At 49.3% G+C, this 26,716-nt stretch overlaps 3 protein-coding genes across 12 annotated transcripts in view; 2 read left to right on the top strand and 1 right to left on the bottom strand.

Moving 5' to 3' along the window:
• USP3 (ubiquitin specific peptidase 3) overlaps positions 1-4,836 on the top strand; it is a 78,160-nt gene extending 73,324 nt beyond the window's left edge. For both annotated transcript variants that reach the window (XM_084781192.1, XM_084781193.1), the window contains 4 exons: positions 1,644-1,762; positions 1,985-2,098; positions 2,201-2,268; positions 3,574-4,836. In XM_084781192.1, the coding sequence (XP_084637318.1) occupies positions 1,644-1,762; positions 1,985-2,098; positions 2,201-2,268; positions 3,574-3,739 (467 nt within the window). In that variant the 3' untranslated portion in view covers positions 3,740-4,836. The remainder of the gene's footprint in view (positions 1-1,643; positions 1,763-1,984; positions 2,099-2,200; positions 2,269-3,573) is intronic.
• Positions 4,837-4,975: 139 nt separating this feature from the next.
• Positions 4,976-13,483, top strand: FBXL22 (F-box and leucine rich repeat protein 22; the record flags this gene model as incomplete). Of its 3 annotated transcripts, none has more annotated exons than XM_084781197.1 (2): positions 4,976-7,755; positions 9,805-9,939. In XM_084781197.1, the coding sequence occupies exons 1-2, from the start codon at positions 7,210-7,212 to the stop codon at positions 9,853-9,855; spliced, it is 597 nt and encodes a 198-aa protein (XP_084637323.1). In that variant the 5' UTR covers positions 4,976-7,209. The 3 variants fall into 3 exon arrangements, with proteins under 3 accessions (XP_084637323.1, XP_084637322.1, XP_084637321.1); XM_084781196.1 differs by lacking the exon at positions 9,805-9,939 and adding an exon at positions 13,283-13,483 and having other exon boundaries at positions 7,255-7,755; XM_084781195.1 differs by having other exon boundaries at positions 7,380-7,766; positions 9,805-10,217.
• Positions 13,421-26,716, bottom strand: part of HERC1 (HECT and RLD domain containing E3 ubiquitin protein ligase family member 1) — a 167,834-nt gene continuing 154,538 nt past the window's right edge. For all 7 annotated transcript variants that reach the window (XM_084781185.1, XM_084781191.1, XM_084781188.1 and 4 more), the window contains exons 70-78: positions 26,521-26,659; positions 23,616-23,785; positions 22,389-22,558; positions 22,041-22,206; positions 21,087-21,163; positions 19,864-20,116; positions 19,256-19,408; positions 16,902-17,207; positions 13,421-14,060 (exon numbers count right to left, since the gene is read on the bottom strand). In XM_084781185.1, coding sequence (XP_084637311.1) covers positions 13,875-14,060; positions 16,902-17,207; positions 19,256-19,408; positions 19,864-20,116; positions 21,087-21,163; positions 22,041-22,206; positions 22,389-22,558; positions 23,616-23,785; positions 26,521-26,659 — 1,620 coding nt within the window. In that variant the 3' untranslated portion in view covers positions 13,421-13,874. The remainder of the gene's footprint in view (positions 14,061-16,901; positions 17,208-19,255; positions 19,409-19,863; positions 20,117-21,086; positions 21,164-22,040; positions 22,207-22,388; positions 22,559-23,615; positions 23,786-26,520; positions 26,660-26,716) is intronic.

The raw sequence follows: 26,716 nt of genomic DNA, 5'->3' as shown, positions 1-26,716 counted from the left end.
TATTACGATCATGGAACAAAAGTCCAGTTGAGGGAGGGCCTCATGACCACGGCAGCCCATCAATACAGGCTGCACCTAGGCTCTGCCAGCCCTGACTGACGACTAATGCACCTAGGCTCTGCTAGCTCTGACTAATGCACCTAGGCTCTGCTAGCCCTGGCCCTGACTAACGTTTCTGGCACTAGAACAAGGAGGCCACGGCTGACTCTGATGTTAAATTCTGAGAACAGTGACGCCATTGCCTTTCCTTGCCCAGCCAGGTTCTGCTTGCTGCCCAGTTTACCACTGTTTAATTTTACAGTTTAGCCAGGTGCAGTGGCACTCGGGAAGGCAGAGGCAGGTGGATCTGTGAGTTCTCGGCCAGCCTGGTCTATAAAAGTGAGTCCAGGACAGCCAAGGCTACACAGAGAAACCCTGTCTCTAAGAACCACCCCCCCAGATGTACAGTTTATAAAGATAAATTAACACAGCAGCCAGGGCTCACAGTCAGGAAGAAGCTGAGGAAGTGCCTGGCCACTCTAGGGCTCTTATAAATCCTGTGTACACATTCAGCCTTCTCAAGTACTAGAGTCAGTTTCTTGCTCTGAGAGTTGGGTACACAGGAATTCTTATTTTTCTACAAACTATACATATCTTTCATAGACTTCTAAGTTACTAACTGTGGCATGAATCCCGTGAGTATACAGGTCCAGTGAGCAGAGAGGACTTGCATCTGCTCTCGTGATATAAAGCAGCCAGGCTTTATACCTCATCTACAGAGCCAGGTGGCTGGCTGATCTGGCTTAGGACCACAGTTTACCAACTCCAAGATTAAACAATTAAAATAAATTTTTATTTAAAAAATTTATTCAGATTACATCTAAATTGTTATCCTCTCACTTGTATCTTCCCGTTCCCCCCTCCCTCCCTCTTTCACCCTATTCCCCTTCCCCACCATATGATCACAGCCTATCAGGTCTCATCCTGGTAGCCTGCTTACTCTTCCACCAGGCTCCCCCACCAAGGGGAAGTGGTCAAATAGGGAGCACCAGAGTTCCTGTCAGAGTCAGTCCCCGCTCTATACACAACTGTGGAGAATGTGCTGTCCATTGGCTGGATCTGAATAGGGGTCTTGGTTTGCTGCATGCATTGTCCTTGGTGGATACAGTAGTTTGAGCTGAGCCCCCACCCCCACCCCCACGCAGGCCTTGATGGTCAAGATTAAACAATTAAAATCTTTAAAAGAAATATAATGTAGCCTTTTCTGGGGGGAGGGCGGTGAAATAGTCTGGAGAGAGGATTTGGATTTACTGTTTACTGTCTATTTTTAAATAAGACTGAAAGTTTGATCTAAATTTAACTTTTAAAAAATTGTGCTTGGGACCCATTTTGAGAGGAAGTGGCTATTGAAATGTTGATGTAATCTTTATTAGCATTTACAGGAGAAGTGTAAAGCTAGGTGTTGTAAGCATGGTCTTTCTCTCCAGCAAACATTTCTGGTCTCCAGCTTGGCCAAGCAGGGTTGACTTTCTAACATTACAGAGCTGAAAAACATGGGCTTGAAACCTGGGCCGTTTTGTTTCAAGGTGGTCTTTTTCCCACAGTGCACTGCCTCTGTAAAAGCCACCTTATCTCAAGGCCATCAAAACCCAATCTTTTCACAGATTGTCTTCGAAGCTTCACCGACCTAGAGGAACTTGATGAGACAGAGTTGTACATGTGCCACAAGTGCAAAAAGAAACAGAAGTCCACAAAAAAGTTCTGGATTCAAAAACTTCCCAAGGTGAGTAGTGATGAGTCTCAGGTGTGTTTTCATGGAGACAGTGCTATTTCAGGACCTGTAATCTATGTGAACAGTTCTGGGTTGGTCTGTAAGGTTTGCAGTCAGGGCTGAGCAGGGTGCACAGGAAGAAAGCAGCCTCAGCTGCAGAAGGAAAACCGGGCAGCTCCTGTACTGAGCCTAACTCGGACCTTGTCCTCCGTCCTTGTCCTCATCTCTCACCAGGTGCTGTGCTTGCACTTGAAAAGGTTTCACTGGACAGCGTATTTAAGAAACAAAGTCGACACGTATGTAGAATTCCCACTGAGAGGCCTGGACATGACGTGCTACCTCCTAGAGGTAAGGCAGCAGGCTGAGAAGCCTTCACAGAAGCCGGCGCTGGGCTGCCCTTGACAGCTGCTCCTAACTCGGCCCCTGGGTGCCCTCTCTTTTGCTCTGCAGCCGGAGAACAGTGGCCCAGAGAGCTGTCTGTACGACCTCGCTGCTGTGGTGGTGCACCACGGCTCTGGGTGAGTGTTAGCTTCTCGAAGTTGGGTGTACTTGGTGGCCTGTAATAACAGTTGGATTTTTTTTTTTTTTAATCCTGGGATCTTGGGTTGTAATTTGGGTTTACCTTTCTGATTTCTGGTCTGATAAATACCAGTTATTTTACTTTTAAACTGGTCCCAGTGCACTTAGGCAAGCCAACACCCACGTCACAGTCCTTCCCTCACTGTGTGACACGGCTCCAGCGGCTTGTCGTGAGTCTGGAGGAAGGCTGAGCCCTACTGCCTTTTATAAGTATCCCGTTGCTCCTAAGTTTAGAGGACGCTCAGACATAAGAAAAATCAGGTGAATTTCAAACTAGTAGTTACAGGAATACTTCAGTGTTGTTACTAATGGAAATATTTTTATATTCAACCTCACTGGCTTTTCTCCTGGAATCCCTGCTAAAGATAAAGAGACTCTGTTGAGTCAGTTCCTCAGTGTGTCTGATCCCTTTTGCCAATTTACTGTCATGGATTGTATTTGGCAGTTTTATTTTTTCTGACATCCTAGTCTTGTTTTATGTGTCTCCTGACGCTGTTGGCCTGCCTAGTGTTGTATTCGCTCTGCTTCTGCATGGTGTTCCACACTGACTGTCTCACATAGCTTTCCCCTGCTTATCTCTAATGCTGTTCCTTTCCTTAGGAAATGAGAGAGCAAAACTGTGCTAAGGAATTTTTTAGCAGCTGCTGAGGTCTCCACCTGTTTTTTCACACCAGGCAGTGCTGACAGGCAAAGCCCTTAGTGACCAAGTCACAGGGACAGCCATCCTCAGGGCAGACTGATTCTTTGCCATCAGCCTTGCATGTGTCCAGAGGCGTCAGCTTCTACTTACAAGGCTGTCCACAGCTCTTGAGCTTCTGCGCTGCCTCAGTGCCATCTGCATTGTTATAGAAACTTATTTTTGTGGTCTTCTGCAGTATTGTTTTCCAAGTGTCAATATATTCCTTGTCTGTGGGTTTAGAGGAAAGTAAACACATCAAACTAGAGGTCTTAGGATTTATTCTCTAATTATGCTGTGCTTACCAAAATCCATGACCTTTAATACTGCTCAGCTGCAAAGGTCCTTTTGTGACTTCTGTAGCCTTTTACCATTTGAGACAGGGTCTCACTGTGTAGCCCTGGAACTTAACTCTGTAGACCAGGCTGGCTTCAAACTCACAGAGATCTTGCCTCTGTCTCCTGAGTGCTGGGATTAAAGGGGTGGCATATGCCACCATCATCCCTTTTTATATTTACTAATTTATTTCTGTGGTCTTTTCCTTCACTTTTTTACCTTTTCTTTACAGGGTCGGTTCTGGACATTACACGGCATATGCAACTCACGAAGGCCGCTGGTTCCATTTCAATGACAGCACTGTAACAGTGACTGAGGAGGAAACCGTTGGGAAGGCAAAAGCCTACATTCTATTTTATGTGGAGCGGCAGGCCAGAGCTGGATCAGACAAACTTTAATACCTCCTCTGATCATGATTCATCAACTAGACCGGACAAACATTTCCAAGTTTCCATAAATACTTGATCCAAGAGTTAATTTCATTATGCACTTTTCAATTTCCAGTTTGGGGTTTAGCTTGGTCAGTGGTAGTGACTTACTCAGTATGGGCACCAGCTAATTTTTGTTGTTGTTCTACCAGAAAACCTCAGCAGGCATTTTGATTGGCTGCTTTAGTTGTAATAATTCAATTTTTATATGTAGTTTTCAGAACTTAGTTCTGTTTGACTTTTTATATTAATGTTTTCAGTTCTCACCAAGGCACATTTGCATTTGATCTGTACTCACATGCTGAGAGCCACCCCGCCTGCTGACGTTCACACTGCGGCCGGGTCAGCAACTCCACAGTAAGGTCGTGTGTGCAGGATCTGTGGCCCAAGGGTTTCACAGGACTGCCCGGGAGCCCCTCTGGATGTGGGCGGCAGCTGACTGTGGCTTGGGCTGCTGTTTCTCAGCTGTGAATAAATCTGTCGGTGCCGTTGGCTCCGTGCTGAGGTCCAGAACTGCTCTGGTTCTTGGTTCTGTTCCTCTGCTAGTGTTTTCTTGGGACAGACAGGCTAGGAACATTGCAAATAAGTGTTTTGAAAGTCCTGTGATTCAGCTGCATGGTGGAGGTATGTCCCATAGGCAGATTCGGTGTGCCCTTCAGAGGTGAGGTGTTTCCCTCCAGAGCTGACTGGCACCTGCTTTTAGGCAGAAGTGGAGTCATCTGTATTCTAGGCTTTAACTTGCTCCCTGCCTGAGAGGAGAGCCAGTTATTTTGTCTCTGAACAAGAATAGTTTCTATTCTTAAATTCAGTAGCTTAAAAAATACTGTTCACAAAAATAGAAGCACTATTTGGATTCAACCCAAATTTAAATTTGGCCCATTTAAAGAAGGCAGCTAGTGGCCAATGCTGGAACCAGTAATTGAGTTTGGGGATTGGAGGTCATGCAAATCAGAGTGTAGAACACCAACATGGCCTGTTCTGTGCTCACCTCCTCAAGGGACAAACATGCACTTCATGTAGACATGTTAGTAATCTTGTTTTTTCTATTAAAAGTAAGTTTGGTAGCTTTCCTTGGTCAGTGTGAAGTTGATGGAGCAGTCATGGCCCAGTTCATTTTAATATTACCTGGATAAATCCTGCATTCCCTCAGAGCAGAAATTATATACAAACCTAACTCGAATCCGTCAGTAGGATAGCCACCTGTGGGTCAGTTCTCACTCCCTCAGTCACCCTGGTCATGTGTCCAGTGCTGCGTGCAGGGCAGTGCAGGTCTAGTACATCTCCACAGGGCACAATGCTGGTCTAAACTTTCATCCAAACAGCTGTGGCATCGTGTTCAAGCTGAGATTCAGTGCAGGAAAAAGGGACACCGAGGAGCTGCTGAGTGGGTGCAGTGGAGGCATATGCAGTTCTGTTTTATTCTACTGCTTTGACCCACAGTCTGAGCGTCTGTTAGAACCTTAATAACATAGCCAAGCCTGAACATGAGTCTCATCTGACCTTGCACGCGGCTCCTGCTAATCCAGGCTCTTGTGGCATTTGTCTTGGTTTAGAACGGGCAACTGTTAATGACGTACACAATAGAGACCCGGAGCTGACACTGTCACCCCAGGTGGACCTCAGCAGCAGCTGACTGCTGTGTTGGTGACAGTGCTCTTTAGACAGGCAGCACTGTTGACATACATGGGGAATGAATCATTTCTGGGAATTTTGTAGCAGCTTTATTGTTTGATTTTACTTAAACATCAGTGTCTTGAGTGGCACCATGAAGACTCCTGAGAAGGTGACTGCAGTCATCTGCATTGCACGTCTGAACCCCCACGATGTGTATGTGCCTGTTTGTGTTTTAAATCTGTGGCCTTACTGCGTCTGTTACCACCTCTCCTCTGTGCTGCTGAGGGCTTTCCCCACATCATGCATTCTAGCCCGCATGCAGCTTCTGCTCAGAGTTTAGGCTGAGGCAGGGCCTCACGCACACCCTGTCCATCAGCCTCTGGGAACAAGAACCTCCAAGTCCTCCCACACAGGCGGGGATACAAACAGGTCTCTCTCCATGGTGGAGAAACTGTGCTCATCCACTGTATTCTACTCAGTGTGTAGCAACGACAGAGGATGCAATTAAACCAGTCACATGTGCTGGCCCTGCGTGTCGTGTGTCTCACCTGTGGAGCATGCCCAGATTTTTTTCCCTTCTGCGGTTTACTGTGTATGTTGTAACCTCCTCAGTCCCCTAAACTCTCCCGTGTCCCTCCTGCTGCTGAAGTCACCTCTTGCCCAGGCTCAGGTAAAAACTGTTGTCATATCCACAGCACAGGAAGAAAGGGACACATGTCTGTGACTGTCACCCTGGGAAGTGGCCCCCAGGTGAATGGCGGCTGTGCCAGCATCAGTTGGCATGAGAACTTAGTAGCCCAGTCGATGATGCCAAGAGGACATCACTGTGTACGTGACTCATTTGTCCCAGCTGCAGTCACATCCTAGTGCCACCTCACCAGCTGGGCTCTTCTGTACAAAGTGGCGTTAAAGGTGTCTCTCCCTCTCCCCCCATGTTATTCCTGGATTGTTTCCAGTAGAGCTAAGAAATGACAGTGCAGCAGGGGTGGTCCTGTAGTCTACCTGAGCCAGAGGAGAGGCGGGTGGTCATTCAGGGGCTCTGTGGAGACCTTCAGGGGAAGCTGTAGCTGTCTTAGTTTCTCATGGCAGTGTATTAAGAGCAACATCGTAGTTCGAGACTTGCAGCGCAGTAGTGCCTGCCCTCAGCTGTGCTGTAGCACCTCCCACCACACACACCACTCTGAGAAAACAGAGCAGTTGGGAGCCGGCTGCATGCATCTAAACCCATCGGACTTGCATTTCACTCTAAGCCATTTACAGTGTTCACAAACCGAAACTGAAAAGAGCTGCCTCTGCCCACCCTCAAATTTCTGGGTAATACTATCTAGGACAGATAATGAAACCATGTAAATCCTGCCCAAGAAAACACACGGGTGTGCACCCCACCCCCACACACACCCTCATGCTCTTAAAACACTTTAGCAGGCTCTTCTGTGACAGTTCAGGGTAAAAATAGAACCATTTGGGCTAAGAAAATCCTTCGCCAAGCCAGGGCACTGGGGTTTGAAGACGGCGCAGCCTGGAAGCCATCAGTGTCCTGAGCTGAAGTATGAAAGAAACCTGGACTCCACTCACAGCTCAGGACCTGCCACATCCTTTAGCTTGGTAGATAGGACTTGCCTCTTCCTAGCAAAGGCAAGCAAGGGAGCTGCACTGACAGACACACTGACCGTCGTCCTGCCAGGGGGAAAGACTGCAAGCCCAGGAAGGGCTGTTGTGGACAGTCACCTCCAGTGAAAACACCTTGGGAAAAACCAAGAGCCCTGTGCTCAACACTCATCAGCTCAGAGGAAAAGAAATCCCTTTTAAGGAAACTTTTAACTTCAATGGGCTGCTCTTCTGCCGGGACATTCAGGCCCTCTGAGCATAAGCCGAACCACAGATGGATCCTGACACCCGCCCTCCCCACCCCAAGCCTCAGCACCAGTTGTTGGCCAAAAATAAACACCATTCCTCAACCATATATGTCCACCAGTCCCGATCTGGGGAGGAAGCCAGAGGCAGGTCAGACCCTTGCTGGGCACACTCACGTGAGGCCGCCACTCACCATGCACATAACTCAGCTCAACCGGGAGTGCCTGCTGTGTCTCTTCTCCTTCCTGGATAAGGACAGCAGGAAGAGCCTCTCCAGGACCTGCTCCAAGCTCCGAGATGTGTTTGAGGACCCCATCCTCTGGCCCCTGCTGCGCTTCCATTCCCTGGTAGAGCTCAAGAAAGACAACTTCCGGCTGAGTCCTGCACTGCGGAGCTTGTCCATCTGTTGGCATTCCAGCCGCGTGCAGGTGTGCAGCATCGAGGACTGGCTCAAGAGTGCCTTCCAGAGGGGCATCTGCAGCCAGCACGAGAGCCTGGTTAACGATTTCCTCCTGCAGGTGTGTGACAGGTAGGCTGCCTTGCCCCTGAGCAGTGTGGCCTTGCTGGCCTTAGCTCCAGGGGGACAGAGCACACACTCCCAAGAACAATCTGGCTCAGACTCAGACTAAGGCAGACAGTAGCCGAGAGTTGGCTAAAACCGGCTCACTCTCAGCCTCTCAGCTCCTGAAGCTGCTTCTGTGGCAAAGGAATTGAGTTCAGCTGGCTCTACCCTTGGAGCAGCTGTCTTCACTGGCAGCCATAAAGGGCTGGGTGGGTCCAGCTGAGCCTGGATTGTCAAGGTCAGGTCCTGGGAAAAAGACTCCCAGAGGCATCAGTCTGCCCAGGCCTCAGAACTGCTGATGAGGAAAGAGAGCAGGGCACTCAGGTGAGCTGAGCCAAGCAGCAGAGCAGCAGTGCGTGCCTCCTCTGAGGAACACACTCATTTTGCATAGTACCCGGGAAGGGGGGGGGTGTATTTCAATTGTTGGGCAGAAGTGATGCTGAGAGAGAGTGTGATGTACCCCATGTAGAACCGTCAGATTTTTAGGAAATAAGACCCACATCACCTGGTTAATTTGAATCTGCAATAAGGCGTACAAGTATGCCCTCAAAATAGCCCCTATTTGATCTCTTGATACCCCCCTCCCCCATCCCTTTTACAGGCTGAGCCACCAAATGGGCTGTGGTACCTTCCTGGGTAGGGCAGCTCTGGCCAATATGGCTCTGCCAGCAGCTGAGAAGCACTCCCTGCTAGCAAGCGTGGATGGACCCAAGGTTAATAGCCACTGTTGACTGGCGCCACCACAGGAACAGGAAATACAGTGGCCTGCCTTTCGCTTCTTTTCTCCAAGTTGGATTTGGGCTTGCCTCTGACTAGAGTAGGCCAGGCCATTTTGAGGAGTTTCACTAGGCTCAAAACCAACAAACTGAAAGGTGATGGGTGGAAGGGGGAGTCTCACACCCCAAATTGGTTCGCTCTTGCTGGAAGATAACCAGGTTTAATCCCCCAAACCAGAAGGTACGGCTTCAGATTACAATATCTGCTAAGCACTGGTTCCTAGTGTCAGAGAAAGTGCAAAGGGTACTCATTTTCCAGTTCTGGTGCTGTACAACTGTCCACAGACCAAATGCTTAAAACGTTCACCTTATACCTTTCTCTGCAAAATGAGAAAGTGAGACAATGAAGTCAAAACAGTAATGAGAGAAGGGTAAGATGAGCTGGGCTGTTCTGGATTCTTCTGCCTTAAGTCATTTTCAGTCTAAAACTTAAAGGCAGATCAGGCAATATGTTGAGGACTTCAATACACCTTCATAGCTATTATGAGTAACTGTCTACTTGTCTGGGCCTACACCTGGGTCACTCTGCGCCAGTCGGGGTAGCATGAGTGTGCGGTTAGCGCCAGAGGTGCAGGTGAGGGAGGCATGAGCTCGGTGTGAAATGGTGCCACGTTTTAAATGATCCTCAAGGAAGATGAGCTGGGCCAGCTAGGTGCAGGCAAGGCGCTAAGGTGAGGGAGGCGTGGAAAGCTCCTTGACAGCAGGGCCCAGGCCCACATGAGGCTCCTCTCAGGAGGAAGCCAGGTAGCCCTCCTGGTCTCCAGGAAAGTGGGTTGTGTCTGCTGTAGTGGGTGGGCTCTGCTCACCTAGGCCTCAGTTCCCACAAGTGCATGGGTACACACTGCCCGGCTCACCTATTGACACAGAAGTAAACATTGGTTCAATGATAGTCCGATCTCACTACAAATAAATCCTAGATTGTGCCAACTTCGGGGCCTGGCTCCAGCTGCTGCCTTAGGTTCCAGGCTGCTGACCTAGGGGATGAAGTAACACTTCCAGGCAACTGAGCTGAAAGCTAGACCCAACACTACGCTTTTTTAGTCACCAGCCATTACCCCCAGAAAACCCTTCCACTCTCAGAGTTCCCGGTGAGGCACAGAGACCCAACGTCCCTTAGATGAAGGGGGAGGGGCCCTAGCTGCAGCCCTAGCCCCTCGGATTCGCGGCAGCTGTCTCCTGGGTCCTGCCGTGTGTAGGCCCGTGTCAGTGTCACCAAGCTCTCCCCACAGGTGCCCCAATTTGGCGTCCCTCACGCTTTCCGGGTGCGGCCACGTCACTGACGACTGCCTGGTGCGCCTGCTGCTCAGCTGCCCGCACCTGCGGACGCTGCGCCTCGAGAACTGCGCGCGCGTTACCAACCGCACGCTGGCAGCCGTGGCCGCGCACGGGCGCGCGCTGCAGACGCTCCACGTGGATTTCTGCCGCAACGTGACCGCCGCAGGACTGCTTCGCCTACGCGCCGCCTGCCCAAACCTGACCCTGAGCGCCGAGCACAGCGCGGCCATGATCCCCGACCAGCTGCCACGAGCGCGCGGGTGCGCCGCCTCGGTTTTCCCGGCCGCATCTGGGGGACAATGCCTACCTCACCCCACGGGTTCCTATGGGGGACGCCCGCACCAGTAAAGAGGCGGATGCTTGTTAAACAATCAGGTGCTTGTCTTTAAAAGCCCGCCCCGCCCCCCCCCCCCCACTATTCCTGCTGTGCGCGCCCACGCGCCCTAGCGGAGGTGCGGCGCACAGGGCCGGCGAGAGGAAGAACCCAAAGCTAGGATTTCCCTTGCGCTCACGCCCACATGTAGCGGGATACACAAGCCGGTCTAGAAAACTCGCTTCCGTCCCAGCACGATTGCTAAATATCAATATTTTCTCCTACGGTTCTCACAAGGGAAAAATACATCACTTTTAAGAAGCCAGTATTTAGAGAAAAAGCAGTGCTGACGCAGAAACGAGACTTTTATTTTTTAGATTTGCTGGCCATGAACCTGGACTTTCAGGTCAACTTCCCTTTAGTGGTCAACGCCCTCCCTCTCAGTTCACCCAGCGGCCTCCCGCCTTAGTCGGGGGACAGGCAAGCGAAGTAAATGCGTGCAGCAGAGAGTAGGCAAGCTCAGCGGGACTCCTCCCTCCGCCAGCTGTAATCCAGGCTCCTTGATTTATCTGCACCCAGGGTCCAGTTTTCTGTGAAATGCTTTCCCGATCCCTACCCACAGGTTCCTTAATTTGTTTCCCATTTGGAAACGGCAAGAAAAAGACAGTTTCTGTTCGGTTCCCATGGAGCCGCTATTCTAGCGCAGGTTGCCACAGGTACAGAAGGCTGCTTGTGGGGTTGGGTGGGTATGACCCGGGAATTGATGGCAACCCTGGGGGTGGGGAGGTGTTGACCAGCTTGACGCTTGAAGCAGCCAGGGAGCCATATGGAAAGTGTTTCCGACATAGAAACTGCAAGGCGCCAGACTAGGAACTTGGCTGGGGTTGTTGTTATCAACAGCAATGAGATCAGGGCTGGAGCAGGGAGGAGAGGAGTGGAGAACAGGTGGAAGGAGCTGTGAAGGACAGACTATGTGGGTATAAAATCAGCTCAGGTCGCCTCACGCCAGACCACACCAAGCACAACAGGGAAAGCCTGTGACGTCCCACTGAACTGCAGGCACATGCAGCAGGCACAGCCTCCAAACCCACGGGGGCTGCTGAGAGGCTTTCCTGCTGCTGCTCGTTTCTGAGCTGTGGCAGTGTCTAGCCCAGAGCCAGGGGCACACACAGGTCTTTTAATCTGTGGGAACGCCAGTGGATCACCCAGTGGAGTGTCCCAAGTGTGATGAGGGTGTTCTCAGTAGCAGGCAGAGCTCAGCAAGCACCTTCACTCAAGGCGGATGGGGCTACCAGATCCACGGGAGCTGTGCCTTCACAGGCCTTATCAGGCCACGTTTTCACCAGCCCTTGGAGCTCAGGAAGCCGAGTACACAGCCTCTGCACAAGGCAGGCCATCTTCTTGGCTGGAAACTGCCCCCAAGACCACATCAAGCTGGAGCCTGGGGCAAACAGAGGCCAGGGCTAAGAATGCTTCTTAGGTGGTGGGCCCCAACCCTGGGGAGTGTGAGGTGGTGCACAGGAGCTTGTCTTGCAGGGACACACACACCCGTTTCTGCACTAGCTGAGCCTCCTGGGTTCTGGTATGGCAGTGCTGACCTGTGACCCAGCCCTTTCCAGAGTCTGTTAATGGAGGCTACCTGACCCTGAGAAACGCTCCTGGCCAGCTCTTCCAATCAATGTCCAACGTGTGATTTTGGCTAAATATCAAGCTTGCAAGGCACTGAGCTTCATCCTGGAACAAACCTACTTGTTTGTGGACATATGGGAAAAGTTAGATTTTTTTTTAAAGGTTTATATTTTCTTGAGATTGATTAGGGCATAAATCTGCAAGTTATCTGTTAATTGAGGCCAGCAATTAAGGAACTGCACAAGTCTCTACAGGGGTGAATGTAACCAAGGGAAACCAAACCCCTGCCCCCAGACCCAACGGCTGCTCCACAGATAAGGAACACTAGTCTTCAAGAATCAACAGGGGGAAAAAAACAAACCAAGCAAGCGGGTTTCCAGTCGAGAGGTAGCGTGGTGTAAAGTGCATCTGCTCCTTGCAGATTATCTGGGCCAAAGCTGAAACACGTGCACTAGGTTTGACACCATCCTGCTAGAGTTCCTACCTCTCCAGGCAGAGCAAATCTGCTGTCAAAGATCTGAGCCCACAGGGCTAAGACATTACTTTCAATTAAAATAAGCTGAAGCCTGCCGATTGCACACCTCAGTTCAGGAAGAGGGGAAACACTGCTTGTCGCTGGAACACACCCCAGAGGCGTCAAAGGGGCTGTGATCTCATTCCCACAGAACGTTATTCTTAGTGAAACTCTCCTGGCCCTGAGGCAAGGCAGGTTTGTTTTTGTTTTGTTTTGTTTTGTTTAACCTCGAGCCCAGAATTAAGGGCTTGTCTTTTCCAGAAGCCCCTGGTATCCCTTGGAACTTGAATCTTTCTCTAAGGCCTAATTCCATAGGAAAACTTCAAGAAAATGATGCCAGGATTCTCAGCTTTACAAGGGATTTTCACTCAGATTAAAAAAGAAAAACACCTGCCTTTCTACTGACAAGTTCTAGCACTTACCCCCCCCATTTCTCCGCCTGGTACCTTAGTGGAGCAGCCTGTCAGCAATGACCTTTCTTTTGAGTCCACAGGAAGCAGCTTGTGAGACAGATTTGGTGGGAGTAAGAGCCCACCGACCTGCAACTCTTTCTGGCATATTCTGCAGCAGGAGCCTCACAGCGGGCGGCCACTCTCCCCAGCACACTCAGCTAACACTCTTGCACACGTGAGCAACTGCCAGTGACCACAGGGGCTGGGTTCAAGCACCGAGTGGGACTCTTTCCCAGCCCCCACCCGCACACTAACTCTCAGGGCCCCGGTCACCCACTCATCACAGCCACTAGCTGGTGCATGCTGAGTCCTTGCAGCGGCACAGTGGTCTCTTCTGTCTCCTCTACTTCTTTACCACATGGCACTGGCATTGAGGTGCTGCCTGGCACCGGGTGTGAGGCCTTGCAGGAGGGAGGGTGGTGCCCTAGGGCAAGGGAACAAAGCCAGGATGCCAGCGGAGCAGGGGGAAGGAGGCAGGCGTTTGGCTCCTCCCACCGTGTGACCCTCAGTCGCTCCTTTTTCAGATGAAGCCGGCGCCCCGCCTCCGGTTTCTGACCGGGGCAATGAGCACTGAAGTGATACTGCTGAACAGCACATCTGGGCTCATGTCTGCCTCACGCCCGAGCCTGCAGCGCCCCTGGATCAACAGCAGCAGCCCCCACTCTGATTCCGGAATCTGCTTTATTTTTCTGCATAAGGAACCCTGCACAGGCGAATCAAACTAAAACAAAATAAATATATGAATATTCATGTAAAACTGTCCTTTCTAATGAACAATTATACACAATGTACAATTTCATGTTCACTGGGTGGGCTTAAAAAAATGTAATCATTCCCAACTAACAATGCACCAAAACGGTTCCATGCAAACTTATCCAAAGTGACCAAAAATACAGAGGGAAGGAGACCTGACCGAGCAGCTCATTTCTGCTTTTTGTTTTTGTACAATCACAGAAAAATAAAAACATCTAATGTTCTTTGTTTCATTTGAAGTAACTAAAGGTGGCCACTGTTTATGTCAGCTTATGGTTCCTAAAACATCTATGCAGTTACCATAAAAGTACATCAACATGGAAAGTGAGCAGTACTGAGAGGTGGGGACAGCACCGTCATCAGTCAGTAGTCCGTGTCGGAGCCCTCAGCGTTGTCCACGTTTCTTGAGAGCATGTAGTTGTCCATGTCGATTGATCGGCAGTTGTTGATGGCGTAGCGCAGGCGCTCAGCCATGACCAGCTGGCTGGAGTAGGGGGGCAGCCGCAGCTGGAAGAAGCAGGTCTGTGAGGTAGGCAGACTGTCATGAGGCTGTGGAGAGACAAGAGCCGTTACCAAGTGCACTGCCGCACAGGGAGCGTGGGGTACACAGCACCCCTGTGGCAGGACAGTGTCTCTCCCTGACTTCATGACAAGGCCCTAGGTGACCATCTGGCTGATCTGCATGGAAGCAGAGACTAGGTCTTGGCAACCGCCTTGGCCGCCATGCCGTTAGGCAGGTTACCTCTTCCTTCTACTGCCTCCAACAGCCTGGAGTGGGATGCGGTAGCCCTGACGAGGACCGCACAGAACCCGGTGCAGAGTATGGCGAGCGTTCCCTCCTGTCCACCCGGAGCACAGGCCTCAGGCCAGGGTGCAGGAAGGGCCTGCGTGCTACCATCCCTGCCTCACTGCTGCTCACGGCTGATGAGGAGAAGCCGTGAAACCCAGGGTGTGCACTAAACTGACCATCATCATGAGTGTGTTTGGAAAGTTGGGTTGATTTTTTGTTTTGTTTTGTTTGTTTGTTTTGAAACAGGGCTCCTCTGTGTAGCCCTGGCTGTCCTGGCCTTGAACTCACAGAGATCTACCTTCTTCTGTCTCCTGAGTGCTAGGGTTAAAGGTCTGTGCCACTACCACCCAGCTTGGAAAGCTGGTTTTTTAATTTTTAATTTTAAAAAAGCTACAACACACACACACACACACACACACACACACACACACACACACACACACGCGCGCACACACACACGCACACACACACACCCCGACTCACTATATAAACCTAGCTGCCTTGGAACTTAGTAGGTAGACCAGGCTGGCCTTGACCTCACAAAGATCTGCCTGCCTCTGCCTCCCAAGTGCTGGAACTAAAGGAGTGCGCCACTATGGCCAGTGTTTAAAGAAGAATTTTAAAAGCATACAATTAAAAATGGTTTCTGCTAGGCAGCATGTTATGTGTCTTCTCTGGCCCTCCCTGCTCACAACCATATTCTAGACTCCTTCAAGGATAGTAATGATATTATGGTATTAATTTTTTAGACAGGGTCGCTATATAGCTCAGGCTGGCCCTAACGAGCTCCTCCTTTGGTACGGATACCACAGTGTGTACCACGGCCGACTAGGAGGTATTTAACAGTAAGTGTTTCTTTCCTTGCAGTGCTGGGTTGTGAGGGCCAGGGAATCGCTCCCTATGGGCTACATCCTTAGCCCTGCCCTCTGTCCCGAGCTTGGCTTTCTTTGAATCAGTGTTTCTCCTCAGAGTTCCCCAAAGGTAGGCTGCATTTCAGTGGTGGGATCTGCAGCCTCCATGTGTGGGAGCCACTGATGACAGAGGTGTGGGCAGAAAAGGATAAGGACGTAAGGACGCAAGGGCACCAGATGGCTGAGATTGGCTAGATGTGGACACTAGAGAAGTGGCCTAAGGGCCGCAAAAGCCACACCCCCACCGGTCAGTTACTGAGGCAGGTGATTAGTGGGGCTGCTGGGCAGTATGGGACACACTCAAGGCAAGGATCATTTCTAGAACTGAATAGAAGGGAGCTATTACCTCCTTCTCACTTCACTGTGCAACAACAAAACAGATTATAGCTCTTGGCTAGTCACGCAGAAAATGTGTGGGGAGACTCTCCTCACAGCCTTCCGGCAGCACAGCAGCCCCTTGAGCCCAGGCCAAAGCCAGGAGCAGGGCTCCAGCGGAGGCTAGCGGAGGCTGCCGGAGGCAGAGCACTGTCTGCACGAGGGGGTTGCAACTCCTTTCAGAGTCAAACGGCCCTTTCACAGGGGTTACATACTTACTGTTATGATTTATAACAGTAGCCAAATTAAAGTTATGAAGTAGCAATGGAATAGTTTTTATGGTTGGGCAAAATGGGAGGGTCACAGCATTAAGCAGGTAGAGCACCACGGCTCTGCAGCAACCTCCAGGAGCCACAGGGACAGGAAGAACACAGGGCAAACACTGACACTGCGGAGAGAGCCAGGTGCAGCATCTTATTTTCCTTACCATTTCCTTACCAAACACCATACAACTACTTAAGAGGACACCCCTCACCCCGGGAAAGAAGGGCGAGCTACGGCTGACAAAGAGGAGGACAGAGATACTCTAAGTGCTGTGCCAGGGTGTAGAGGTTAAGAGGAGGTCAGGCAGAAAGCACAGGAAAGATTCCCAGGGGGCTTTCTGGAAGACACAACACTGGTACTGTCCTTAAAGGGCATGAAGGGGAGAACTCACTGCATCAGGGTGCTGGAGAGACAGGCGGAAGCCATCATGAGCAGGGCACGGAGGCTGTGGAGCTGGCTAGCACCAGTTACCCTGGAGTCGGTCTTCAAGGAGAGCAGCACAGCCAGTGGTGCGCTTAGAAAGATGGCTCTCGCCCCCTGAGCGTGCTTATTCCTAAGCCGCCTTCAAAATGCAGTGAGGCTGGGGAATCTGCAGCTAGGGCCTCGACCCTGTGCACTCTTCCTATGGCGGCATAGTCGGCCGGCACTGCTGCCTCTGTCTCCAGGCTCCTGGACCTCAGGTGTGCACCAAACAAGACTGGACCCTGGCACAGGAGTTACACCCAGAAGCAGCAGGGCCTGAGAGGCAGGAAGCATGAAGAAGCCCACTAAGCTCTAACTCAAGATGAGGGCAGGGAAGGGTGCTGGTGGCAACACGCTTTCCACATCCCCTTAGGCCCTTTCCTCACCACAGCCAAGTGAAGTTGAAGGTTTATTTTTGACGTTTTTTAGATTTGATACCCCAAGAGCTGAAGCCTGAACGGGCGGGCCTTCTGGGGAGGTTAAACTCTGGTTTCTCTGGCAGGCAAGCAACAGAGAAGGAAAAACAAAACAAGACAAAACAAAACAAAAGGGCTGATTCTAACCAAGGAAGGAAAACCACCCACTTACCCTGTCAACCTTCATGATTTGAAACCTCTGCGAGATGTCGGCGGTGTTGGCCGGCAGTCGGGAGCGCCCAGACACAAAGCGCATGAAGAGCACCCGCTCCTCATTGGAGAACTCTTCCAGCGTGCGCCACAGCCACTGTACCAGCTGGTGCTGCTCGTCCACCTCTCGGTAGCGCACCACCTTCTTCAGGACTTCCACACAGATCTCAGGCATCCCGCACACCATCTGCTCCAGCTGTTTGGCCGTGAGGAGGGACAGCAATGGCACAGGGACAATCCAGGACATCCCTTCTCGAACTGCAGCCACCTGTCCCCAGGAAAGGTTGTTCACTTTAACACACATTTGTTGTGTCGACAGACGCATGTTCTGTCTGCACCCAGGGCCACCCTTGTCTGAGCTCCGCCCTGCTCTGAGACTCTTACACTCCTAGCCTCAGGTCAAAGGCCATGTAGGAGCTTGCCTTCTCTCCCCAGAGAATTGTAGCCCCTGGGTTCCTCTTCAGTGAGCAGCCACTCGTGTGCTGTTCAAGTGTGTTGTGTGGCTGACCCCTGACCTCATCTATGTAAGTGGCTCTTGAGGACCAGTACGGTAAAGATGGCTGTTCTTGCAAAAACTGTGTCCACCAAAACACAGTTCTTGAAAAGGATGAAGAATGCCCAACAGAAAGTCAGTAATGGCAAGGAATTTAGTCAGAGCATCTAGGATCTACTACTTAATATCATTTTAATTTCCTCACATGAAAAATGAGGTAAATATTGTCCACCGTAGGCAGTGACAAGACGGTCTGGGCAGTGCCACCAGCACTCATAATCACTGTTTCTGCTTTCAAAGCACAGGGCAGCTAGGTAGCTGGAGACTGGAGGAGAAAGCTCCAGTCCTCTGCCTCTGTGGTGCAGGAGGGCAACCCTCCTACAAACACTTCTTTCTAGGCCACCTTCAAACTAGCTCTGATTTAAAAGAAGGAAAACTACAAGCCTCAAAACAAAAGTTACACCCTGGGAAAGGCCCTGGGCTGTAACTGGTGCAATGGTTACTGTGCCTGGGCTGAGGGACTGCCCGTAGCATCCCTAAGGTGCTAAGGGGCATATCTACCCTACCAGTGTCAAAGCCAGCCCACCAAGGCCAGTAAAATAGGAAGCAGTGTGACACCGAGGTGTGAGGCTGGCTGCTTAGAGGTAGCAAGGAGATGACTGGGGACAATCACAGGAAGAAAATTCTACAAGATGAGGCGGAAGTGAAAGTGGAGGGGGCCAATTTGCCGAGAGGAACAAGGGCAGTGGATGGTCAGGAACTCAGAGGAAAGGTCCGCAGAACCAGCCTGCAGTGAAACCTGGCTTAGGATCCTGGGTCTATGGTAGGCACAGTCTTATTTTCTCTAGGTTCTGTGCGTCTGTGAGATGCCGACAATAACCCTCATTTCCCAGAGTACCCCAGGGAGTTTCCTGCATACGATGAGGTCCAGGACTAAGCCAGACCAGTACACTCTACCCAGTTATTCACTAAACCTTCGAAGATTATAAATATTCATCGGGGCTGTAGCTTAGCAGTACAGCACTTCCCTTGCATAGGCAAGACCCTGATCTTTTTTTTTTTTTTTTGGTTTTTCGAGACAGGGTTTCTCTATGTAGCCTTGGCTGTCCTGGACTCGCTTTGTAGACCAGGCTGGCCTCGAACTCACAGCTATCCACCTGCCTCTGCCTCCCGAGTGCTGGGATTAAAGGCGTGCGCCACCACGCCTGGCTCAAGACCCTGATTTTAATCCTCAGCAACACACACATAAACCTCCCCCACCATGAACTGGAGACAAACCCTGAGCCCTGGCCTTGTAAACACTGTTGCTGACTGAACCTAACTTTGCTAAACTAAGAAAACAAAACAGTTTAATGTCTGAACTGGCTTGGCCCTAAAGCCAAGCTCAAAGGAGCCCAGGAGTGTATTTCAGAGTGGAGCAGGCTTGTGCATGAGGTGCACTCTTGGCTGCAGCAGGGGCCTGCACGGGGAGGAGGAAAGAGGTCTTGTGAGGCTGTAAAACTGTGTTCAGGGCTGATTGACCCAGCTCAAGCAGGTACCAGATGGGATAGTAGTTAAGAAATAGGGGCCAGACACGTGAACAGGAGTGAGGAGAGAGGGCCTCAATGCTGGAGAGAGAGCTTAGCTTCAGACAATGACCAACGCAGAGGTTATTTCAGGATGTGGGTACTGAGACATGGCCTAAGAAGTCTCGGATAAGATCTGAGACACAAGTGAATCTATGCATACATGGCAAACAATGCCCAGAGCTGGCAGGAGTCAGCGGGCTCTGGTCTGACACATTCAAGCATCCCAGGCCATCTGCACCAGGATGCTTGTCTCACCTGCCGGTCCATCTCATGAAGTCGGTACTCAATGGCCCTCTCCACATACTCCTTCCTGTTGGCAAATGTGAGTGGGATACTATTTCCTCCAGGGATTATGGGAACCATTTTACCATCAGCACTCTGGCCAACAAAGGAGTCAAGAGGAATCATCTAAGAGAAGAAAAATAATGTTGTTACATGGTAGAGAGGGTGAGAGAAGGCAGTCTCTCACACGAGACAGTGGTAATAAAGACAAGAAGCAGGCCAGGCAGCTCTGACTGCTCAAGACCGTGCTGACCCGTCTGCTCCAGGTAAAAGAGGCACATTTCTGTCCCAAACTACGTCTGTTGTGTTCCAGCCACCTGGCTTCCCTGCCCACTTGGTGCCCCTGGCTGTCCATTCTGATGTGTAGAAAGGTTGCTGAAATGGAAGGAGCAGAGCTGGGGGCTGGACCAGCTCTACACACTAGCAGCTACCTGGGCCACTAAGGCTGAGCCACCAGGGGGCAGCTTGGCCAAGGCCAGGCTTACAGAAAGAGGAAGACAGCATCTGAGTCTACCTAGAAAACTGATCAGTGCACACAGGGAGATAGCAGTCAGAGAAGCCCAGGATGAGTCAAGGCTTACCTCATGGAAAGTCTCTTCAGTAATGCCACTGTCTTCAATGTGAAGAATGCTGTTAAGGGTTTGCACATAGAGCAGATCCACTTCCTCCAGGTCCTCCAGGGTAAGCGGGACACAACACAACTGTTTCCACACTAGAGGGGCCAGGTGAAGGTCCAGAGGTTTCTTTGTACGAATGGCAACCCCCATTAAAATTCCCAAGAACTTAAACTGCATTAAATGTTCATCAAGGAAAGCAGAGGGGTTAAAAAGGAACCTGTGAAAGAAAAGTAAGTCTTTCAGCAAAAGATTTCTCCAACTAGAAATGAGTTCCCCACAGTTAGAGCCTTAGATTAGACCTGTGCCACTGAATTCAGCAGTCATTAAGTACGCTCGGCCATTTAAACTCTAAGCATCCCACTGGCCCTCATTTGGCTTCCGGTGCTGGAACTGTACGGATGTACCATCACACCACGCTCAACTTCAGCTCCTTAGGTCGTCTGCTCACATGTGCCCATTCACCAAGCGTGTACATATGTGAGAATGAGCATGTGTGTGTGAGAGAGAATGTGCTTATGTGTGTGTGCATGTGCAGGGCTCATGAGCGTGTGGAGGCAGAGGAGGCCCTTGAGTGTCCTCTACTGCTCTCCGCCTTACTTTCCTGAGACAGCGCCTACTAGTGCCGGCTGGCCTGAAATTCACTATGTAAACAATCCTTGCTTTAGACTCATAGAGATCAGTCGGCCTCTGCCTCCCAAGTGCTACGATTAAAGGTGTCAGTCACTTGACACATAACTTCCACTTTATTTCTTGAGACTGGATCTCTCACTAAATGTGAAGCTCACCTGCTTTGGGCTAAGGTAGCCAGCCAGTGAGCTCTCAGAACCTGCCTGTCTCTAGTCCCAGCACTGGCCTTCCAGGCACAAGCAGCCATACCCAGGTTTTATGTGCTGTGGATTTTGTTTTCAAGTGCTCTGACTTACTGAGTCATCTCTGCAGCTCTTATTTTGTTTCTATTTTTTTTAAGACAGAGCCTTGCTATGAAGCTCAAGCTAATGTCCAACTCATGATCCTCTTCCTTCTACTTCCCAGGTGCTGGGGTTGGTTACCTGCCACCATTCCCAGCTATGCTTAGAAAAAAGTAAGAAGTCATGAAGATTCAGTGGGGACCTGTGTGGAGCAGTGGAAGCAGGAAGCACGCAGGTGGCTGTCATTTTTAAGACGTGTGAGAACCATGCCCGTCTTACCTGTCTCTATTGTAACCGACTTCTGCGGTGGCATTAGGAGAGGGGATGAGGAGGTCAACTATGCCAGTCTCAAGTTCCTGCAGGAGAGGGCTTTGCTGAAAGATGGCAACCCAATGCACCAAGAGGACAAACCAGCGACATTTAAGGTAATACTAGCAAGGGGGCATTTTGGGAGCTTATAGTGCTATACTTCAGCAATCTCCACAGCTTAGCTATTAAACTTATGAAGTCCTCCCTGTGAGTGAAAGGCCAGCATGAGAGGAGCCACTGGTGAGCAGCTGTATGGTATGAACAGCTGTGCTGAAACTGCAGCTGACTCGACAGTGACAGCCAAGTGTTCCTCAGGCAAAGTGGAGGAACAACACTAATCTTGAAGCCCTGCCAGTGTGGCTTCCAAATCAGAATGGGTCCAAACTATTTTTCATTTTCTTTCTTTCTTTTTTAAAATTTATAGTTAATTTCTCTTTTTCTTTTTTAAAATATTGTTTTAACTCCAAAACAAATGTATGTACTTGTATGGGTGTTTTGTCTGCACTCTGTCTGTGCCCCACACAGGAGCAGTAGTAGGGCACTGAATCCTCTAGAGCAGAGAGTAGGCGCTGAGAACCGAGCCTGGGTACTCTGGAAGAGCACTGGGTGCTCCTAACTGCTGCAGTGTCTCTCAGCCACAGCTGACACTCTTTAACACTCATTTTTCTATTCTTCTTGAGCTCAAGAGCACACAGTGGTGCTAGATCTGTCTCCTACATGATGTATTCACATGTCACCATTGTTCCTTCTACTGCAGCATAACTGGCAGTGGATGGTGCTAAGGTATTTCTACAAAACACTCCCCAAACTCACTATAATTCACCGCAAGCACTAGCAGTGTAACTGCAAGACTCACATGCTGACAAACACTGGCGATAATCAAAACACCATGAGCAGAGCTCAGTGGGAGGCCACTGCAGGTACCTGGCACATCTCTGTGATGGTGTCATCAAACACTCCTCCGGCATCATCAGCCCCTTCTCCAACCAGCTTCACCTTCCAAGCTCGGGAGGGTAGGCGGAGGTCTGATGCATTTAGCTTTACCACTTGCCTCGCTATTTGCACAAAGATGGGCTTACACTTCCGTCCTCTAAACAAGAACAACAAAAACCATCAGAAGTAATATAACACAACTCTTCACCTCCACAGAGCTCCACAAAGAGCCTTGGTGACACCAGGCATGGGGACTAGTGTGGGCACTGTCACACAGAGACGCGTTAGCAGTGACACTCTAAACAATCACAGCTAGTTAAAGAGACACACATGACCTACCTGGTTGATATTCTCTTTACAGTAATCTGAGGCCCATAGTTTTTGCCTTGAACCATGGTTTTCCCTATGGAGCGTACCATGGGGAGCGTGTAGACTCTTGGAGCTAACAGAGGCCGCAGTTGTCCCTGTACAATGCCCCACGTTCCAGCATTGTAATGAGATGTGCTGTTCTGTAGACAACATAAGATCAAAGATGGCGGAACACAAGACTTACAAGAAATAGCACTTTTAGATATAATATCAGTCGCAATTACTAGCTTAAAAAAATAATGATAATATGTGGTTACTATTTTTTAAGGCTTAGGAAACAAAGAAAAGGAGAACTGCAGACAGAGTACACAGCCATCCATAAGGTGACCACACTGACGCCCTGCATGGCCTTCAGTCTGGGTGTGCACACTTACATTCTCAACAGTGTGAACACGTACTAGGTAGATGTTTCTCAGCTACCTTTTCTCATGGCTTTGTACCAGTCCTTTCCCACTTAACTAGAACCAGCTCGCTGACAGTCTAGTGCAACAGAGCACCCTCCTGCCTGTCTGTTGCCTGCGTCTAAGAGACATGGCGTCAGCTCTGTTCTCTCATCACTGGCACTCTGAAGGTTTCTAACTGAGAGCTTTACAAACAGATACACATTTTGGCAGACATGCTTACTTAACCTCATTCATTTTCTTCTTAAATTATGGAACTATTATATAAAGAGAGACAAATCAGCTAAATTTACTTATTTCCCCAACTTCCCTTTACTAGATTGAGAATGTTCCTTTGTGAGGAGAAAGAAGTCTCCTAAACTAGGCTGACCTGACTCTGTGGCACCCTGAACTATGACCCTAGCAGCACTGAGTACTTAGCTATCCTACCTGCCCCCAACGCCATATCTTTTTTCAGGTCTATGGGTGGAACCCAGTGCCTTGTTAAAGCTAGGAAAACCCCTATCAATTGGCCACTCACTACCCACTTAACATCATGTATTAGACTGGTCAGGAGCTTTGGCATGCTCAGGCACCCATGGTTCTTTCAACTTTAGACAAAGCAAAACACTTTCTGTTCAGCTACTTCTTCACAAGTCAGCAATAGGATAGAATTACAACTGTTGACTTCCCTGTATTTCTTGAGTCACAGAGCAAAACACATTAGCCAGGAGAGATTTTTTTTTTTCCAAAGGCAGAAAGGCCCTGGGACCTGGCAAGCACATCATGGGTGCCACTTCCCAATCCAGCACTTTACCTGGTTGTTGGGGCTGAGATTCAGTAGCCTCCACGATGAGTACATGAGGTCAGAGAAGTGGTAAAGCAACCGGAGCCTGGCCCGCACGGTGTGGATGCTCACCTCTCTTAGTGCCCCGTACTGCGGGGGCACTGCATCAGGCAGACCCAGCTGGAGAGGCACTGACACACCTGCCCAAAGTACAGAAGCACTTGTGAAGGAAAATACAATGCTTCAACTTTGAGTATTTTGAAAACTTTCAGACACAGCGAGCACAGAACAATCACTCAGTGGACACCCAACCTCACCACCTGCACGCTGCACTACACTTGCTGCAATTCCTATTCTACATGGGCACCTGTTCTTCTACCCTTTAACTCATCCTAGTTTTTCAGATGCTTTAGTACTTGTGGTATAAATGAGAATAACCCCCAAAAGGCTCATAGATTTGAATACTTGGTCACCAGGGAGTGGCACTATTTGAAAGGATTAATAGGTGTGGCCTTGCTGAAGGAAGTGTGTCACTGGGAGTGGGCGCTGAGATCTCAATAAGCCAGAGTCTCTCTCTTCCAGCTGCTGCAGATCCAGATGTAGACCCACGTCTCCCTGTGTGCCACCATGACAATGGACTAACCCTCAAGCCACAATGACATGTTTTCTTTTATAAGAGATACCATGATCTAATCATGGTGTCTTTTCACAGCAATAAAACACTGACTAGTACAGTACTGATCCTTAAAACCTAAACAAAACAAAACAAAACAAAACAAAACAAAACAAAACAAAAAACGTCAGGGAGAGGTGGCGCACGTCTTTAATCCCAGCACTCCGGGAAAAGGGAGAAGGAGGATCTCTGTGAGTTCAAGGCCAGCCTGGTCTACAGAGCAACTCCAAGATAGGGCTACATAGAGAAACCCTGTCTCAAAAAAACAAAAACACTTTAAAAAAAAAACTTAAAAACAAAACAAAACAAAACCAAATATCATAAGGCAAGCAACGGTGGTATAGGCTCATAACTCCTGCAGAAGTTCAAGACCACCCTCAGCTACATGGCAAGTTCAAGGCCATCCTGGGTTACATGAGACCATCTCAAAATCCAAAACAATGTAACAACAACAACAACAAAATACACACAAAATTAAAACAAAACAAAACAAAAAAAAACCCCAAACAAACAACAAAGGAAACCTAGTCTTTTCTTCTTGAATTGTTTTTATTTGAATAAAGGGGGGAAAAAAACCAGTTGTGGTAGGGGGTAAATTCTTCATTTCCTATTCAATGATTGTCAATCTCATCTTAATGCAAGGTACATATGAGGACCAGGTATTTATCACCTGCTTGTTGGAAATCCACATGACAGTCAGTCCTTAAGAAAATAATCTCAGGCTGGAGAGATGGCTCAGCCACTAAAAGCAAGAGCACTGCCTGCTCTTCCAACGGTCATAAGTTCAATTCCCAGCAACCATCTATAATGAGATCTGGTACCCTCTTCTGGCCTGCAGGTGTTATATATAGGCAGAGTACTGTATATATAATAAATAAATAAATCTTAAAAAGAAATCTCTCTGAGAAGTCTTCCCCAAGGACTTGCTATGAAGTAGAGAGGTAAGAACACGGGAAGGGAACTCTAAGGGAATACTCAACCACACACGGTTCAGAAATCCTAGCACATAACACACCAGAGGCTAATTAGAAGTGGATGAGGGCTTGGAAAAGGAGTAACGCAAACATGGGAACTACAGAGACTGCCACAATTAAGGATATGACTACATTTGAGGGGAACAGAAGATACAGCCAATCAGAGGGCCTTATTAAGGGAGGCAATTACGCATATGCTTGTGTGTGTGCACGTATGTGTGAGTCAGAGGCCATTCCTCAGGATGACCATCCACCTTGCTTTTGGAGACAGGGTCTTCTTCCATTGGCCTGGAACTTGCTGACCAGGCCAGACTGGCTGGACAGTGAGCCCCAGGGTTTGCCTGTCTCTGCCTCTGCACTGGGATTACAAACATATGCCAACACACTTGGCTTTTTTATGTGCTGTTTGGGCTCAAACAAGTCCTTATGCTTGTGTGTGTGGTAAGCACTTCACTAAGCTATGTCCGAAGCCCTGCCTTATATTTTCAAGTCCTTTTTTTTTTTAATGACTGTAATGATTTTCTAATCTTTAAAATATTTTAAAAGCTACAACAGCCACTATTCATATTTTACAATGGAACAAATGGCAGTAACTGGACTTGTACTGAGTCGCTGAACAAACATCTTATTTCAAATGGCTGTGCAGTAAGGAATATACCTCAGAGCTCTTAAGTTTTTCAATACAGGGCCTCTCTGTGTAGCCTTGGCTGTCCTAGAACTTGCTCTGTAAACTAGGCTGGCCTCAAACTTAAGAGATCCGCCTGCCTCTGCCTCCCGAGCACTGGGATTAAAGACTTGCACGACCACTGCCCGGCTCACCTCAGAGCTTTTTATTTTTAATAGTAAGCCTTACAAAACAAGTGTCACCTTTTTGAGACAGGGTTTCCCTACCAGTTCTAGCTGTCCTGGAATACACTATGTAGGTGAGGTTGGCCTAGAATTCATACAGATCCCCTTGCCTCTGCCTCTCAAGTGCTGGGATTTTATTACCTTTTTATCTGTATAAAAATATACTTAGCAGATGCTCTAACATAATTAATTTTTGCTTGCCTAAAAATCATGCTGATTTCTTTGGGACTAGAGAAGGAGAAAGTAAGAGCTCAGGAGTCTGCTATCCACTGAAGTCTGCAGGAGCAGCGCCTGATACATTTAAGGTGCTTTGTAGCACGAAGAATACCTCAGAAGCCTTGACAGCTTCAGACAGATGCTGGATGTGGTCAGAACTGCAAGTGACGTGCATGAAGGCCCTGCTGAAAGAGCAGCTGGAGGAGCACAGATGGTCTCTCACCTGGAGCTCTTGGTGGGACAGGAGGGGCTGTCCATGCAGCACTGTGGCAACGGCCAGCTGAAATTTGACGGATGTTTTTCCCTTGTAGAACTGTTACCAGGGTTGGTTCTCGAACATGGTTGGTGTGGCCTAGGCCAAGCTGAGAATAAAAAACAAATGCACAGAGACTGAAGAGACAGAAGTCAAGCTGATAAAA

The sequence above is a fragment of the Acomys minous genome, assembly GCF_964271855.1.
Source record: "Acomys minous genome assembly, chromosome: 5".
In the NCBI taxonomy this organism is placed as follows: Eukaryota; Metazoa; Chordata; class Mammalia; order Rodentia; family Muridae; genus Acomys; species Acomys minous.
This window is presented reverse-complemented; position numbering and strand designations above follow the sequence as displayed.